Source organism: Piliocolobus tephrosceles, chromosome 12 (assembly GCF_002776525.5).
Source record: "Piliocolobus tephrosceles isolate RC106 chromosome 12, ASM277652v3, whole genome shotgun sequence".
Lineage (NCBI taxonomy): Eukaryota > Metazoa > Chordata > Mammalia > Primates > Cercopithecidae > Piliocolobus > Piliocolobus tephrosceles.
Window position 1 is genome coordinate 18,129,798 of NC_045445.1, and position 19,216 is coordinate 18,149,013.

The 19,216-nt window shown below is 39.9% G+C and overlaps 1 protein-coding gene across 2 annotated transcripts in view; it reads right to left on the reverse strand.

Annotated features, from left to right (window-relative positions):
- Positions 1 to 948: 948 nt before the first annotated feature.
- ADGRG4 (adhesion G protein-coupled receptor G4) overlaps positions 949 to 19,216 on the reverse strand; it is a 113,273-nt gene continuing 95,005 nt past the window's right edge. The window contains exons 17-23 of one of the 2 annotated variants that reach the window (XM_023198744.1): positions 18,947 to 19,068; positions 16,828 to 17,096; positions 13,629 to 13,707; positions 10,966 to 11,246; positions 4,435 to 4,536; positions 3,308 to 3,475; positions 949 to 1,166 (exon numbers count right to left, since the gene is read on the reverse strand). In XM_023198744.1, the coding sequence (XP_023054512.1) occupies positions 1,129 to 1,166; positions 3,308 to 3,475; positions 4,435 to 4,536; positions 10,966 to 11,246; positions 13,629 to 13,707; positions 16,828 to 17,096; positions 18,947 to 19,068 (1,059 nt within the window). In that variant the 3' untranslated portion in view covers positions 949 to 1,128. The remainder of the gene's footprint in view (positions 1,167 to 3,307; positions 3,476 to 4,434; positions 4,537 to 10,965; positions 11,247 to 13,628; positions 13,708 to 16,827; positions 17,097 to 18,946; positions 19,069 to 19,216) is intronic. The other variant, XM_023198743.1, reaches the window with a different exon arrangement.

The window sequence follows — 19,216 nt, forward strand, 5'->3', positions numbered from 1 at the left end:
TGATAGGCCCCATTGTGTGATGTTCCCCTTCCCGAGTCCAAGTGAGCTCATTGTTCAGTTCCCACCTATGAGTGAGAACATGCGGTGTTTGGTTTTCTCTTCTTGTGATAGTTTGCTAAGAATGATGGTTTCCAGCTGCATCCATGTCCCTACAAAGGACGCAAACTCATCCTTTTTTATGGCTGCATAGTATTCCATGGTGTATATGTGCCACATTTTCTTAATCCAGTCTGTCACAGATGGACATTTGGGTTGATTCCAAGTCTTTGCTATTGTGAATAGTGCCGCAATAAACATACGTGTGCATGTGTCTTTGTAGTAGAATAATTTATAATCCTTTGGGTATATACCCAGTAGTGGGATGGCTGGGTCATATGGTACATCTAGTTCTAGATCTTTGAGGAATTGCCATACTGTTTTCCATTGCTCCAAGCAGTAATATATTCTCTCAATACAAGATTCAAAAGATACAAAGAGGTATAGGGTGAAAAGTAAATGTCTCTTCCTCCTTTGACCCCAGATACTCAGTTACCCTTCCTGAAGGCAACCACTGATACCAGTTGCTTGCGTATCCTTCCAGAATGTTCCACTCTTTACTTATTTCTATCCAGGGACAAATGTGAGCAGCACACCTGACTGGGAAGCCACAGAAGGCAAAGCTGATGTACACTTAAAGCTTTTGAAACAAAATTTCCAATGCCGTAGACATTTCTCCTCTAATATATCATAACGATAGCCTGAAGTCTTATCCAAAAAAGAAACAACTATAAGCACAAATAGGAGAATTATTCTGACTTCAATATTTACCAAATATTATCTTATTCTTCCCCATACAAAATAATATTTAAAATACAAGGTTGGAGCAGATTGTTTCACTGGGATTTATTGAAAAATTCTGTTTGTGAATGGAATTCATTCTGGGAGTTTTGTTTTTATTTTTATTTTTAATTTTTTAAATTTCCATAGGTTTTGGTGGAACAGGTAGTATTTGGTTACATGAGTACATTCGTTAGTGGTGATTTGTGAGATTTTGGTGCTCCCATCACCTGAGTAAGTATACACTTGGAATTCATTTTTATTTCCACAGGTATTATATTCTTTTTACATAATTAGGCACAACTTCACAACTCAAGGAGAGGAACAGTAAGGATCTTTGTCAAAACCATCTGCAGTAAAGAAAAAAAGAACATTTTCAGCTGTGGCATCAGGGACTTTGCACATAGTAGAAGCATAAGAAAATTTTATCAAATGAAGGAAAAAATAAAGAAATTAGAAGAGAAGGGAAGAATGTGGTGCTTTCTTTGGACCATTTTATATAAAATCTGGGGTGAATTAATTCATCCTGACAGCACTGTTTGGGCAACCAGTGCATATGTTTTCCCTACATTGTGAATAAGAGGCAGCATTATTGACCTTAGCCTTAACCTAGGAGAGGATGTTTATGTACAAACCTTGGAGGCCTTCAAGAGAGGAAGACATAAAATGTGAACATACACATTTATATCCCTTACAGATTTGATATTCTTGCACTGAAAGTTTGGCTATTTCTCAAGCTTGAGAATGCCTGGTGGTACAGAAGGCATGATTTTTCACTCTCTGCTAATAGAATCAAGCTTCTGGCTGCCACCAGTACAATGGTAGCAACCAGATTTCAGCTTCAGAACCTGTAACAGGTCTACCTGCCCCACCGGCTCAGTTTGTCTCAACTGATGAGCACTTTAATGTTGGTTTTCCAGGTCGATTGCTTGGTAAGATCAATATCCTGGTAACATCAATATCCTGGATATGGTATTTGCTAGTGATCCTCTGAAGCAAAATATGTACACATCAGGCTGTATATTTGCTAATTAAACAGTCCCCAGGGACATCAAGAAATCCAATGCTAAATAACTCTCTTGGAAAATGTTATTTCCTAACCAGCCCCAACTATTATGTACTAAGGTGCTTCCACAACCCAGGACTTGTCTATGTCATGGCACCCCAGTGCCTTTATATGAGCACCAAGACATATCCACAAGTTAGTTGGCCAGAGTTCGATAAATGCTTGTGGCCAGGGAGAGGTTTTTTTCATGTGCATCAGTAAGTTTCCCACACAAAAATGGGAGACTGAGACTTTATACAGTAGTCAACCAGCCTAAACTGGAAAACAGCGTTGTGTCATACACAGTCCTGAAACTGGCAGGCACTTAAGAGATTATCCATTCTAGCCCCCTCATATTAAAAGTAGAAAGAATGTATCTCCAAGCAGAGAAGTGATATGATCAAGGTCACAGCGTGACTGACAGAGCTGGAACCTGAACCAAAGCCTTCCAACTCCAAGTTTGATGCTTTTTTAACCCACCTTGCTGCTTCCAGATTGCCTTCAGCCCTTGGACATAGAACTGGTTTTTGGAGCCAATATAAAGAAAAACACTCGAGAATGAGGCAGTTCTGCCTCCAGCACTGAGAAGGCAGGAGAATGACAACAGCCAGGCCACCAAAGTGTGTGTGAACTGGAGTATACTTTGGTCTTAAAGAAAGGCAACCAAAGACCACTGCACTATCATCTAACTAGAAGCACACAATGCAGAATCATCACAATATCAACCTGAAGTTCTTAAGTTCTTGCTCACTTTGCCTTTCTCTTTACTTTAAGCCTGTAGGCCAATCCTTTTCCTACAGTGTCTCTTTTTACATAATTAGGTACAATACCCCATTCCCAACTAAACATCTGTCTCTTCTTATAAATATGGCTTCCTATGGAAGAAGCTCAGCATCTAAGATGGATGTGTATCTCTGAGAGTTTTCTTGATAGGTGTACTAGCCCTGAGAGCCAGAAGACCTGAGTTCTGGCCCCAGTTCTGCTGGATGGCTGAGGGCTGAGTGACTGGCCCCAGTTTTACTGGATGGTAAGGATGGACTCAGTGACTGTCAATAAGGCATTTTCCTTTCCCTGATTGAGGTTCCTCAACTGTAAAATGAAGGGATTGGACTAGACAATGTCTAAGGTTCCTTCTGGTTTTAACGGTCTGTGACAATTGTTTTTAATTACTCATGAATTTTCTAACCTCCCATCTCTTCTTTCCTCTATTAGTCTAATAACACATTCATACTTAGTAAATTTACTAGGTACAGACACATCTATACACACTTCTGTACACATTTCTATGCTTCTATACATACTTTCTCAGCCAAGAATGAGTCAAGGTATACACATGCACATGTGCACTTAGTTTTGAAGAGGAAGTATCATCCAAGACCCAGTATGTGGTCTCACGTTAATTCAATATGCAATATAAATGTAGACAACACAGCCCTTTATTCTTACCATTTGGAAAGCTTATTTCTGAAGATGTGCCTTGTGCAGAGCCTAAAGATTTGAAAGTGGAGCTAGTTGCAGTTGACTTGAGGAATGGTGTCAACAGTTTGTGCTCAAAGGTTTTCTTTAGTCCCTCCTGTTTATATCCAACTTTTATCTGACATCGGCTGCTCCCATCTGAAATGATACCAAGAAAAGTTAAAAACATAAAACTCATCAAATTCTATACTTAAAGTAGTGAATTTTATGGTATATAAATTACACTTCAATAATCTGGTTTAAAAATACAAAGCTTTATGCACAGTGTTCATTCTGGGTACCTGAAGGAGTCAGCTTTTCTATGAAGTTGTAAGAAGTAGGTTTGTACTATAATGTGTAGTGTAAGAAGAGACAATTCACATACCAAGGATGCCTGCTTTTCCGAGAGCACAAGGACCAGCAGATTGCTGATATGGCCAGCATAAAGTGGGGAATGGGAATCTCAGTGCTACTTGTAGAGTTCAAATGCTGCCTTCACTAAAGAAAATTGATTAGGCTTTGTATTGAGACTGAGAGAAGCTGCCTGAATCGGATGGAAGATGCTTTTAATACAGAGAACATCAGTTTGCCTGCACTGGAGACATTCTTCAGGGAAGCATCAGCGTTAAGAGGCAACATCTGAGTTCACTACAGCCCCCAGTTTGTGGACCATCAGTACACCTGTGCAGCCCACTGGCCAGGCATCTTAGGAATGCTTATAAGTTCTCTCTATCTCCACCACCACTCCTTGCTTCCTATAGCCACTCAACCCACTGTTGGCTACTAGCCAGAAGCCCCTGAGACCCAGTGCCTGGAACACAGTAGACACGCATTCAATGTTCTTTTAATTGAATTGAGACTGATGTGACAGTGAGGGTAAGCAATCCAAGGAATCTGGGCCAAAACAAAAGCATCCCTAGTTTAAAATATGGCCCAAGTCACATTCTTCATTTGACTTCATTCATCTCAGCTCAAAAGCACAAATCATTTTCATGACATGGAAACAGCCTGTGTTTTGATGCTGATATGTTGTATGTACTCAAGTTAGGAGACAAATTAATCTGATCAGTTTTGTAAAACATGTAAAATTCAAAACTTCATCCAAACTGACATCTTACCAGAAGAGTTATCCAATCGCAACCACCCACAACAGAGGTGTATCTGCCACTGCTCCCGCACACTCTCCTTCATCACACAGTGAAACACAAAAATGAAGAATCCTAAGCCAGGAGAAGAAGGTCAGTCTTTTTCAGTTTCATTCACCAGCTGTCACCAATGCCCTGACTCAGGTCTGCTCCTGTCATGAGAGACACTACTTTCAAGGAACCCCAGGACCACTACTGGCTTTCTGATCTTGTCTTTGTAGCCTCCCTCCCAAAGGCAAAAATATCTATATCAAGACTTCATGTCAACCACTATTTTGTCCCAGGGCTGCTGTTCATCCTAGAGCATGAGAGGTAAGGTAGCCCCTCTGTGAGATTGCTCTCAATCATCCCCACATCCTGGCATTGAGATCCTTGTGTAGTTTCCTTCCACATTGTACCAATAGAATATAGCAGAAGGGATGGCATGTCACTTTCAAGATTAGGTTATAAAAGATCTCTCTCTCTCTCTCTCTCTCTCTCTCTCTCATCACTCTGAAGGAAGCCAAGTATTTTGTCCTGAGGACATCCTGGCATCTCTGTGGAGAGGCCCACATGGTGAGGAACTGAGGCTTCTAGTCCACGACCATGTGGATGATCCTTCCTGGAAGCACATTCCCCAGTCCCAGTCAAGTTTTCAGATCATTGCAGGCCCGGATGACAGCTTGACTACAACTTTACGACAGTCCCTACATCAGAAACCCCCAGCTAAGCTGCTCCTGAATTCCTGATCCTCAGACACTGTGTGAGATAATAAATTTTTGTTGTTTTAGGCTGGTAAAATTTGGGGGTAATGTATTACATAGCAATAAATAACTACTACACATGCTTTTTGGCATAATGACACCATGTGGAAACCATGGATTTGACCCTCAACTTCCAATGCCAGCCCTGATTTTGTCCTGCAACGGGGAGGGAGGGGCTGAAAGTCTTTGCCAGCAGTGCTGGCCATTTCTCTTTCTCACCCTCTAAAATGTCTCCTTGGAAGATAAAAGTATGACTTAAGATTATCTTGGCCAGGCATGGTGGCTCACGCCTGTAATCCCAGCACTTAGGGAGGCAGAGGCAGGTGGATCACTTGAAGCCAATAGTTCAAGACCAACTTGGTCAACATAGAGAAACCTCGTTTCTATTAAAAATACAAAAATTAGCTAGGTATGGTGGCACATGTCTGTAGTCCCATCTACATGGAAGGCTGAGGCATGAGAATCACTTGAACCTAGGAGGCAGAGGTTGCAGTGAGCCAGAATCGAGCCACTACACTCCAGCCTGGGTGATAGAGCAAGACTCTGTCTTAAAAAAAAAAAAAAAAATTATGATTTCAAAATACCTGGAGGACCAATTAGATTTCCTGCAGTTGGGGGTAGAATTGGCAAAAATAACTCCTGTCAATAGCCTGACTTATATTTATGGTCCATTACAAAAAGTCTTTATCCACAAAACCTTTCCAGATGCCTCAAACTGAAACTCATTTTTCCCACTTCTGAACTCTCATAACATTTTGTTTCTTGTATTGTTATATGTAGCCATACAATTATTCATCTATTTCCCATTTTTCCACCTAGCTGTTGAGTCTTTGAGGGCCGAGATATGTTTCCTTTTCATATTTATGTCATTTTTAATGCACTTCATCTTTAATGCACTAACTGCTGCAGCTCAATAAATGTATGTTGATTTGAACTCCAAGGCACTTGATACACAAACTCTCACATCCACCTACAACATAGTGATAACTGCTTGAGCCTCAAAATATTTATTCTGATCCAAGTGCAGTTGGGAAACCTTTATTCTCTATACAGGTTCAGCTTGCCTCTAAATTGGCCAGTTGTCTGAAGGTAAATGAGTAGTATCAAAGAGGTCTTAACCCATTGTAAACTGAGCACCACTCTATTGTAAAAGCCCCAAAGCAAATTTCAGCTAGAGCACTGCTGGAAGTAAAGATAACAAACCTGCACATTGTGCACATGTATCCTAGAACTTAAAGTATAATAAAAAATAAATAAATAAAAAGAATCTTGATTGAGGCGAGTGACAGTCTCCTGCCATATTCTGTCCTTGTTTGACCATACCTCCCACCAGCACCGTGTTCAGTTTGGGAGGCTTTGTTTTAAGAGCAAGATGACAAACAGAAGTATTCAAGAATACAGTGAAGAAGGATAGTGAAGGAAAGCTGAAAGAGCTGGGATGTTGTATCCAGACCAAAAAAAAAAAAAAACTTGGAGTGGAAAACAGAGAGTGAGAAGAGATGGTAACTTAGCCACAGATCTGAAAGGGCTGTCATGAAAAGGACAAATTAGGCTTGTATCTGTACAGTTGCCCGGTTAGATCCAGGAGAAATGGAAAAATGTTCCAGAGCAACCACGTACTAACAAATCACAGCTAGTGTTTATTTGGCAATGAGTATATGATAGGCATTGTACTATTAGTCTCATTTTTATAGTTGAGGAAACTCGGAGTCCAAGAAGTCTAGTAAACTTGACCCAGGTCACAGAGCTAACATTGAGCTGGCAGCACCAGTTTCGAATACAGGCAGTCTGACTATAGAGCCCAAGGCCTTAACTACTGTACTATACTAACCTCAGGTAAGGAAAACTGGTACCACATCAGAGCTGATAAGATGTTAAATGCTTTGCTTTACAGAATGGTGAGCTCTCAGTCTATGGAAAGTTTCAGGCAGAGGCAAGTGACTTCTTGTCACTCGATGGGAAGTTTGATTGGGAAGATCTTGGCTCCCCAGCCCCAGCCCTGAGACTCTGATTCCAGATGGGAGGCTAAACAGAATGGCATGTAAATGGAATGGCATGTCTCTCTAACTCTCCCAAAAGCTTTATCCCCATGTGTAACCAAACAACTGCGGGGATGAATTCAGCAGTGTTTGCTGTTTTTCTGAGCAGCAAACACCTGGAAGGCGGCGCAGCACCCCAAGGAGAGCAAACCACAGTCTCAGAGCAGGCAAAACTCCTCCAACTTCAGCATGTACAAGGGGTGACAGTGACATCAAGCACCTATTACTACTCTGATTTCTTGCATGGAGTTTAGTTTTCATACTTAAAGGTTATTCTGTGAATTCCAATGAGCTGCCTGCCAACTCTCCCCCTCTGCCTGACAGCTTTCCTTTTCCTTTCCCATAACGGATTGATCTGCTTACTCACTAGGAAAACACAGGCATGAGGGAAGATGTCAGGTTTTTGTCACCTGCAGTTTTATTTGTGCATTCTTCCTTCACAAATAGCTCATCATGAGCATAATTTTTCCCACTTGACCACAGGTCACCCCCATCCCCTTCAGCCAGCGTTGCAAGCTTGTCATTTGTCTTTTAAATGACTACTTTGTTCACTTGTTCCACCTTGTTTTGGAGGTTATTCGGGTCGTGCGTGCATGTGTGTCTTGAATTTGAAACTCTGAGCTCTGAAAACTCCCTTGCTACAAGATGGTACATTCTATCTTGTAGTCATTTCAGGCAGGACTGGCAAGACTTTGTGCTTGATGGACATAAGGCATATCTGACAGACAGAGACAGCTTGGCTCTTTTGGTGCTGGATCTATGGGACTTTGATTTTAGTTTTCAAGAAATACCCAGTTAGAACACTTATATACTGTTGGTGGGAATGTATATTAGTTCTGTCACTGTGGAAAGCAGTTTGAAGATTTCTCAAATAAATTAAAACAGAGCTACTATTTGACTCAGCAATCCCATTATTGGGTATTTATCCAAAAGAAAACAGATCACTCTACCAAAAAGATACACGCACCTTTATGTTCATTGCAACAATATTCACAATAGCAAAGACACGGAATCAAACTAGGTGCCCATTAATGGTGGATTGGATAAAGAAAGTGTCTACATAGCCACCATGGAATACTACTCTGCTATAAAAAAGAATGAGATCACGTCATTTGCAGCAGCATGGATGCAGCTAGGGGCTATTACGCTAAGTGAATTAATGAAGCAACGAAAACCAAGTACTGCATGTTCTCACTTAAAAGTGAAAACTAAACATGGGGTACACATGGACATAAAGATGGCAACGGTAGACAGCTGGGGACTATTAAAGGGGAGAGGAGGGAGAAAGTAAGGATTGAAAAGCTAACTATTGGGTTCTGTGCTTACTACCTAGATGATGGGATCATTCACACCCAAACCTCAGCATGACACAATATACCTAGCTAACAAACCTGCACATCTACCCCTGAATCTGAAATAAAAGTTGAAAAGAAAAGAAATATCTTATTAAATTCTGCTTCTATCCATGCAGTCTCCTTCCTTAGATGCTACATTCCACCATAAGAGTGGTTTTGAAAACACCCCTGCCCCTCCTTTTTAAAATCAGAACTGCCTTGCTTTCTTGATCTTTTGCCAGCTTTCCTTTAACCCCTCTTTTCACAGAGTGAGTGTATTTTTCCTCAGAATCACTGAGCCAAAGAGAAGCCTTGAGTTACCACTGTGGAGGAAGTCTTCACAGGCACTTGGGTTCTAATCCGTTTCCGTGAACATTCTACACCATGACTGGTTAGTTCTTGAGGTTAGAGCATCAGGTTAGAATACTGTAGTGTGGGCCAGGCAGTTCTATCCACAGAAAAAGTGTAGAACCATCACCAGGGCCTACACTAGAATACAACCTTCAGTTCTACAGTAGAATTCAACCAAGTGCCAGTAGCCTCAAAGGGAACCAAGAGAGGGTGGTACTGAGAGTTTCTAAAAATTCCATTCCTACTACCAGAGGCAATAAAAATGGCATGTGAAGGAAGAACAACACATTTTGTGACTTCTTATATTCCAATTAGAACATGACTGTATATGGTTGGCAGGATCTGGTGGGACAGAAAGTTTCCATTGATCCACCTCATTGCTCTAAAATAAGATGGTTTCTTGAGGCATAAAACATAAATGCAAAAACCATGCCTTCTGCTACATTGCTTCCCCCCGCCCCCCGCAGCACTTTGCAAGTGCCTGGCATATAATAACTGCATGCCAATTTATTTTTCTCAAGGTTCCTCAGGGATTAACAATGACCACAATAAAAGGTTCAGAGGTTTTTAAGACACTACATTAAAACAAGTTTTTAAAGACAATTTTTTTTTGTAATAGAGCTTTTATGATGCTAATGTACCTAGTGCTATTCCAAGAAAGGGGGAATGTAATTTGCCACATTTCCCAAAGTTATTTGACCATAGAACTTTTTCCTTGCAGGAGCATCCCATGGGATCATCAGTGGGCTTCAGTATGGAAAAGAAGGGTTTATTGAATGAAAAAAAAAAAATAGCAGAGAGCAAAAAGGGAGACTCTAACTCAATGAAATGCCAAGTTGACCCTCAGCCTGTCCCTACTGGAGTAGCCCAGATGGACCGGACCAAATTTGAGGATAAAAGTATGGGGTAGAATTAGAGACTCACACAAAATAATTTTGTAGGCCTCTTCCCCTCAGTATTTTTAATAGGCAAAATCAGGTTAAAATGAACATAAGCAATTACTCAGAGTTATATGAACCAGACCCTTGCCTTCTTTTTTTTTTTTCTTTACCCTGTTTCTTCTAAAAAATATAAAAATTAGCTTTTCTTTTTTACAGAGTCTCTCTCTGTTGCCCAGGCTGGAGTGCAGTGGCACGATCATAGCTCACTGTAACCTCTGCCTCCCGGAGTTCGAGCGATTCTCCTGCCTCAGCCTCCCAAGTAGCTAGGATTATAGGTGCATACCACTATGCCCAGCTAATTTTTATATTTTTTAGTAGAGACAGGGTTTCACCATGTGGATCAGGCTGGTCTCAAACTCCTGACCTCAAGTGATCTGCCCGCCTCGGCCTCCCAAAATGCTGGAATTGCAGGCATGAGCCATTGCACCTGGCCCCTAGCTTTTATTTCTCATGCCATCTTTTGTCGACCATTTCATCACTTCATTGATTATTTGTTCATTTCATCAGAATAAAGGAAAATAATTAAAAGAGCTCTAGGGCCTTTAGCTTAGGATCATCTAATTCAACCAATTGTGGTAACTTTTTAAAGGTTGCCTTATAGCAAAATCAAGGCTACAACCTTGGCCTTTCCCATAGCCCTTTGCTTTTAACCTTCATTCCTGTATGATTCTATGAGAGTCTAGCATGGCTTTTTCCCAAAATATTAGGATATCTGATGCAGATAGAGTCTATGGGGCCAAAACTTTAATGTTTCTGCTTTCCAGTTAATTGCTATGTTTAGCTGGATTGTGCACTTCAAAATATCAACATGAGTGTGAATCTGTACATTTTTTTTAGCACAATGTGTTGATACACTGAACACTGTATGAAGTATTGCCAATCAGTGTTTGATATAGACATTTCCAACTACCTAAAGTTGGGTTACCTATCTGGGCTTCTCCCTATACCACTGAGTAAGAGAGAGTGGGCTGTGTGTGCATTTAATGAAGACTAACATCTAGTTAATGTTTCCAACACTTGAGATTATTTTCTACAGCAACAAAAGCTTTGCTGGAGCTGGAGCTGGCCACGGAAAAGGCAAAAAAGCAGCAGTTACCTTGCAAAGTGTTAAAAATGGCAAAAAGATACAAGAAAAAGATCCTCACAGGTCCCCAGGCAAAAAAGGCAAACCCCCAGGTGAGGCCAAGTAAGAATGTCAGGCTCGTTGTGCCTTTGAGGTCATGCAGGATCATCTTCCGCCGAGTCTTCTGGCTTTTGGATTTCACAGAATTCAGTTGAACAAGAACAGTGCAGAACATGGAGAGATTCATGAGAAATATGAGGCAAAAATAAGCCACCACTGAGATGTAAAAGATAGAATCATCTTTAATCCAACAACTGTAAGAAACAAAGAAGACCATCATGAGATAGGGAAACATAAAGTCCTATTTTTCAGAGACTGAAGATCATCTAGTCAATTTTCTTTCACCCTAAGGGCATCTAGCCCTAGAGAAATGAACTGGACAGAGTTCACTCACACCAACTGGAGGCAGAGCTGGGACAAGAACCTCAATCTCCTGAGCCCCACTTCAGGGTTCTCTCCAACACTAAGTCAGAAATCCTAGAGGATGGTTTCTGTCCTACATATGCAGAACCTGTCAGTCCAATTCCCTAGGAAATGGTTCTATTTGTTAATAGCAGAAAAACGAATAATACATTTTCCCCCAAGGTGGCTCTCTGTCGCCGCGCTCCCCACACCGCCCCCGCACGCCCTCCCCTCCAACACCTTACACCTAAGCTCTTATTTGCAGGATGAATTCTACTTTACATGATAAATATCACAGTGAAAGGATGTGAGCAATGAGTGGCTTTTCTGAAAGCTATATCAAACAATGGTGAAATTATGAAAGTTAATGAAAATGCTACAAAAAGAGAACAGCTCTAGGTGTACTGCTTTAAAATATGATGTATTTGGATGACAAAGGCAACACTGGCCACTGGATTGATTAATGACTCTATAGTTTTTATTAAAGAAAAATATGCAATGATTCATATGAACAGATATTCCATTTAATAACATTTGCAATTACTGGAGGCATTTTCCCTGATTTTTGAACACGGAGAAGCTTGACTAATTTAACTGTGTGTCAACTTAACTGAGCTCTCTTTTCTAAAACCAGGAAAATCTCTTTTGGTCATGTTGTTTATGTTGGCATGGATACTTTCACATATGTGTGAGCTTGTGTGTTTGTTGCAAACGTGTTAAAAAACATTTAATTTTCCTAATAGATTCTGATACCTAGAGTTCCCTGAATATTATCAGCATCCTTAAAGGATGCTATAGAAAACTATTAAAATGAGATAGTGTTACATGTTTGGGTAGAGAATCACCTTCAAGATATATTGTTAAGTGGAAAGACCAAGGTGCCAAATGGTGTATATCTACCACCTGGGTAACAAAGTGTGCAAGAGAATATCCATACAAATTTGATCTTTGGTAATAAATTGGTAATAAGAGTTACCTCAGAAGGGAAACTGGGTAGCTGGAGGTTGGAAGTGGGGCTTATTTTTCATCCTCTACCCTGTTGTACATTTGGATTTTGTTCCATGTGCATGAGTTACTTCTTCAAAATATAATTTGAAAAAAAACTATCAGAGCAGTCTGCCTCTTATTAACCAAGTCACATCTGAAAAGTCTCTTTTGGGAAAAAGTGGAGTTGATTTTGTTCTGCTTTTGCTTTAGCTCTCGCTTTTGATGGTTCAAGAAGAGTCACCATTAGGTAGACACTGGGGACCTTTTAAGTCACAAAACAGGCAAGGGGGGAGGTTGGAGCGGTAGATGAGAAGGAAGGGAAGAGAAAATGGAAGAGAAAGAAAAGATAACAAGGAATTTTAATTAGAAAGCATCTGCTGTAAAGGGCAAAATAATTTTGACCCCCTGGAAACTGTCATCTCAATATGAAAGATGGGGGAGTCTTGGAGCAGGACCTCCTACATTTGATTCCAGTCCAGTGGGAGAGGAAATCTATAGTGGAAGAACTTGAGAGGCAATGATTAAAAAGAATGGAATAATCAGAAGTGTAAAATGAGATTGTGCAGCCTAAAGGACCGCAGGGCAACTGTCTACACGCCTACACGCCTGTAAAAGAAGGTTTTGGAGAGGTGGGGTGAAGTGAATTGCTACTCTCGTGTGATTGTGGTTGACAGAACTAAAGAGATGAGCTTATACATCAAATGGCAGAAAAAGAAAAAAATGAAAAGAAACAAGAGAACAACAAAGCTGAGGCCGTTTACAAAGGAAAGCTGTTTAGCGTTCTTCAGGGAAGACCTTTGCTGCTGAAAGGTAAAAAATGTTTTCCAAATCATCTCAGAATTTCCTTGTAGCGGCCACTAACTCTTTGCAATGACCTTTGCAATGTGTGAGCTTTGTAATCATAATACCTGCCAGTTACACAGCATTTGCCGTAGAACAGGCAATATGCTGAGCACATTACATACATGATATCATTTTAATTTGCACAGGACGTTAAGAAGAAACATTATTATTCCCATTTTCCAGAGGAGGAAATTGAACTAAAAAGTAAAGTAACTTGCCCAAGGTCATAGAGGACCCAGACAACTAACCATTACATAAATGTAGCCTTGACTATGTTTAGGGCAAAAGGGCTTAGGCTGATTTCTTCCTGAAGCCAGGGTCAAGACCAATCCCAGGCAAGAACGCTTTACCATACCTTGCTGGGCCAGAGCCCCACCGCTAGAGAAAGAGAGGCTGGTACTTACAATGGAGTTGTTGGGCTCAGAGTTCCATACAGATCTTTTTTCACACTGACTGTGATTGCCACCATGATTGCTGGGATTCCTGCAGTGGGAAAGCAAGTCAAAGGCATTTCTTCAGGTAGCAGGGAGGCATCCTAATCAATGACTGTGGGTGATGATACATTAAGACACTGTTCAAATGAGCCACAGATGTGCGGGCATCAAAATACTATTGTTTGCAAAATGTTTGTGAATTCTTCTGAGTTAAACATTTCTAGGAGTTCTCCAATCTGCTAAACTAGACAGCATGCCAATGGCTTCCATACAACACCCACCAGTTATTAAAAATAGCTCAAGTGCCAAAAAATCAACTTGGCAAAAGAAGTATCTAGTTGATTGGAATGCAAGTTCGCATCAAGCATTTCTTCTTAGATGATAAGCCCCTAATTTTTACTCCCTTCCTTCCCAATAGCTTTTTGTCTAGGTCACCTTAGGGAAAGGGCACAGGCAATCAGCTGCAGCCTTCAGTGCTTTTTTGACGGGAAACTGTTTCCACACTCATTACTAGTTTGACATTTTGACTAGATCGACCAGTTAACAACCACTCAATTCAGTCAGACTCTAATAAAGCAATCAGTTCAGTCAAAATGGTCAAACGTGAGGAGAGTATAGACGCAGGGTTTAAAAATCCAATTTCATGTACATTTGCAAAACTTAAATGATTTCTTTATCTCTCAATTGTATTTCTCCTAGACTAAGAGCATACACCTACATATATTTTAGGGGTTTTGTTACATGCTTTCCAAAGCTGTTCCAAAGCCCAGAATGCCAAGTATCTTGAAAAATCCTCCACTGTCCCGTTCTGTGATAAACAAGATAGTCCCTTCAAATCTGTATAGCCCACCCCAAGCACAGCACCTAGAATGCTGCAGATGTTTTTAAAAATACCCCCAAAGGCTGGAAGGGAGAGACAGAGGAAGGTCTCATCTTTAGGATGGAAGTTGTGTGGCAGTCTTCAAGCTGTGTTTACATATTGAAAATTAAAAAAAAATCCCTTCTGTTGTTATTTTTAAAATATAAACAAATTTACTGTCTTGGACAGGGATTCATTAGGTTGGTGCAAAAGTAATTGTGGTTTTTGTCATTAAAATAAACCTTTCCAACAGGTTGCTTTGGCATTCATAAGGCAGAACTTCAAACATAAACAGATGTTAATATCTATATTTTCCTTACAGTTGATTGCTTTTGTCCAATATTGAAATGCTCCAAAACTCCCTGTAGTGGGACAGCTCAGCTGTGGCTTCCTGGTGACCTTGCATGTATGCACATAGACCACGCAGGTAAAGGCTTATCTGAATTTGGGCGGTGTGCCCTGCAGACCTCCACAAATTCAAGAAGATGGGAGGCCTGTGGGGAGGTGCTCCGGGGCCATCTCCTATTCACCTCCCTATCTCCTCCAGGAGGCTGCCAGGAGACAGCTTTTCATCATCTCCCAGGGCTCTGCAGAGGTGTGGGCCTTTGTACCCTGCCCCCTCAGAATAGGGCTGCAGAATAGGAAACAGCATCACTTCCATTTAAAACTAGCTCCTCAGCCACCGGGAATCCTACAAGTCATGTGACAGTCATCCATTCCCTTTGTTTTGGTGTTGTTCTTTTTAGTGTGGGGGACAAGAACATGAAAGCTGGCACTTTTAGGTACCCTTCCTTTCACAGTTTATGTAAGTAGTAAACTGAACCTATGAGTGGCTTATTGTATCTTTCTTTACTGATTGAGCCAGTCAGACTTCTCAGTTTGTGTGTGTAACTAAAGTTTTCCTGCTTCCAAGTACCAAACTTTAGCCTTTCCTGCCTCTCCTTGTAACCCAAGAAATGTATATGAAATTAGAAGACCAAAGAGATAAGAAGTGAGTCCTGGAAGAAGGGCTTAAAAAAGAAGCTGGGCATGAGTGATGATCAGGCAGAAGGAAAGCCAGGATGGAGCGACATTTACAGCTTTTTCACAGTTGGCCATATTATCTGCTTTTTGGATTATTCATGAAGGCTCTTCCACATTTTTCAATCCTCTGATTGAATCAAGATGAGGGACACAAGGCACTAAGGGGAGTGGATCGACTACTTTTGGCTCTGTGTTTCTGATGGATTCCAAAGTGTACTAAAACAAGCTTTTAGATTATGATCTGTTCAGTATTTGCCTGTCTCTGCTCCTCACATTAGCATAGATAATAGCACTGACTGTGTATCCAGTGAAAGCATGTACTATGTTAATGAACTCATTAAAGGGATGAGTAGCTAATTAGGAGGGTATTGTCTTCACAAAGGCAGTGGAAGATAAAATCTGTGTTCCTATGTACCCTAGGTATGCTACTTAATGTATATCTCCTATGCATCTAAGCATCTAACACATTTTCTGAACCCAAAAATCTGCCTTGAATACACAAGAGAGAGAGGAAAGGAGCCGAGCTGACCATGACAGTTAGAAATGCAGGAAACAAGCCAATGAAATGACATTTGTGTTCAGAAAGATCTATGCTGAGGACCATTCCTGGCTTCTTCCAAGGCCAGCAGTGATCATCACAGTCATGAGGTGTGATGAGAATCAGGTTCTGGCTGACCCAGCACTCTTTCACCCATTTCAAGTCTTTTCCCTGTTCCTTAAACAATATGGCAAGACCATAGAGGTTAGAAGTCCAAACTATGGAGACAAACTCCCTGGCTCAAATCCCAGCTCTCTTGCTTACTAGCTGTGTGAATTTTGGCAAATTACCTAATTTTTCTGTGCCTCAGTCTCCTCATCTATTAAATAGGAATAATGATGGAATCTATCCCATAGAGATATCATGAGGATTAATTGCATATGTAAAGCACTTAGAATAGCATTTGGCACATGTAAGTGCTACCTAAGTGTTAGCTGTTTTATCAGTATTTGTTGTGACTGTAACTTCTGCAAAGGAAGAGATAAAATCTATTCACTACTGTAGAGCCAGCACTTAGCACAACATACAATAAGTAAGTGCTCAGTAAATATTTGTGCACCAATTCCTTGCCATAAAGGTTAAAAATTGAATTAATAGAGAAATACAGGCAAAAAAAGAAGATGCATGCCCAAACACCAGCAAGGTGATCCTTAATTTTTTACCTGTGATATTAACAGAATCTAACAGAGCTAGAATTAGAAAGACAAGCTTAAGACATGAATATCAAAAACAATGGCAGATGTACTTACCCCAACCAACTAGACAAAATTTAAGTATATAATTTGGAATGTATATGTTGAAGACTTTGACTAGAGCCAAATACATATGGACTGCCTCCAGGCCCATCCAAGTAAAAGAAACAAGCAGGAAGTAATGAAGTGCCACTGCAGCTATGATACAAACTCCTGCCTTCTGAAATGATGACAACCAAGAATTGACCAGAAATACCAGGTTTAGCATCAGTAGTGCTGTGCACAGGTTAATCAGAATTTTGGCAGGATAATCTTTTCGAAGTTTGCTAAAAGAGAAAGTACAAGGTTAAGTTAGGTTAAGTCTGTTTTTTTTTTTTTTTAATTAAACATTGCCACATCTTATCTACATAATAAGTGAAAGAATAAAAGAATTACTCATCTTTGCTTATACTTTGAAGTCCCCCATTCTCTTTCCAGGTAGAGTCAAAGTATAATAAACATAGTGACCTTAACTAACAGAAATAATAATAGCCTCTCTCAACTACACAGTTGAGAGAGGCTATTATTTTTCTTTTTATCTTTTAGAAAGAAGGAAGGAGTTTCCTAGGTATTATGATTCTATCACCACTGCTTCAGCAGGCTGGAGCTACATATTACCAAATAGCAGGATGACTATGGAAACCATTCCAAGCAGAGCTACTTGGATAGTTCTAAAGATCCCGACATATGGCCTCATGGAAATATGGCCTTAAGTTTTATTAAATGATTACAACTTTACTTTGCAGAAACTCACCCAATATTTTTCAGAATAAAAAAATATGTATTACTCCTTTGATTATTTTATACTGTTATTAAATATTTATTGATTTAAATTTTGCTGTTTTCATTTAGTGTGAATTTTTTTCCTGAGGTTATAGTAAAGTGCACAAGTGTTAACTGTATAACTTGATGGATCTTTACATAGGTATACACCTGTGGAACTTCGACACAGATCAAGAGGTAGAGTATTTTCAACATTCCAGAAAGCTCTTTCATGCTTCTCCCATTCAATATCACCCACCAGAGGTAACCAGTACTCTCACTTCTATCCCCATAGATTTCACCTGCGTTTGGAACATTTTGTAAATGGAACCACACAGTATGTTGTCTTATTTTTCTGGCTTCCTTTGCTCAATTCTATGTCTCTGAAATTTAGATATTATGTTGTATTGTACAGAAGTAATTCATTTCTTACTGCTGTGTAGCATTCCATTTTACAAATATATCACAATTTATTCATCCAATCAACTGTTAATGTAAATTGGGGTTGTTTCTAATTTGAAGCTACTGTGACTGAAGCTGCTATAAATATTCTTGTACATATCTTTCAGTGGACATATGTACTCATTTGTCTTGAGTATATATCTAAGAGCGAAATTTCTGGGTCAACAGCGAGATGTATATTTATATTTAACAGGTATTGCCAAAGAATTTTCCAAAGTGTCTGATCCATTTTACATTCCCACTAGCAAATGTACGAGTTCCAGTTGTTCTACATGCTTGTTGACACTTGCTATTGTCCTTATTTTTAATTTTAGCCATTCTGGTGGTTGCAGAGAAGTACATAACTGTGGTTGTGATTAGGATTTCTCTGATGAGTAATGATGTAAAGAACTTTGTCATATGCTTATTGGCGCCATCTGGTAAAGGTTAGGCTTAGGCACGGATATTCTCTTTTGTGAGGTGCCGGTTCAAGTCTTTTGTCCATTCATAAACTTTATTGTCTTTTGCTTTTTGATTTGTGAGAGTTATTTATACATTCTGCATACAAGTCTTTTATCTGATATATGCATTGTGATTATCTTCTATGTAAGGTTTGCCTTTCACTATCTGAATTGTGTCTTTTGATTAAAGAAGTTCTTAATAAAGTCTACTTTATCAAATTTTCTTTTAGGGTTGGTGTTTTTATATCCTATAGAGAAATATTTTCCTATCCCAAATCTCTTGTTTTACAAAAATCCAATTAAAATATTTTTAGAGGAGCCTTGATGTTCTGTTTTTAACCTGTCCATTTCATAATCTAATGGATCCGACTTCTTCCTATTGTGATGTGTTCATGAAATTAACAAAGTTACAACGGTAATAGCATCCATCAAACCAAATTAAACGTACTCAGAGCAAGACTGTCTCAACTTACTGAAAAGCTATGTATGTCACCACTGAAACTCCCAGGAAAATGGAGGAGATTCCACATCCGGTGTATGTTATAAGCGCTAATATCTGTTCATTCACTGTATCCACTGTAGATCTGGATAAATCCTAAGGAACACAATGTGCTGTGTTTTACACATTCACCAGAGCAAGTTTATGGCAAAATGCTTCCAGTGTTCACTAACAGGAAGTTCCCAGGATGTATAACATTTCTGCCATAGCTCTTCTAAAACCAGATTATGTGAATGGATATATG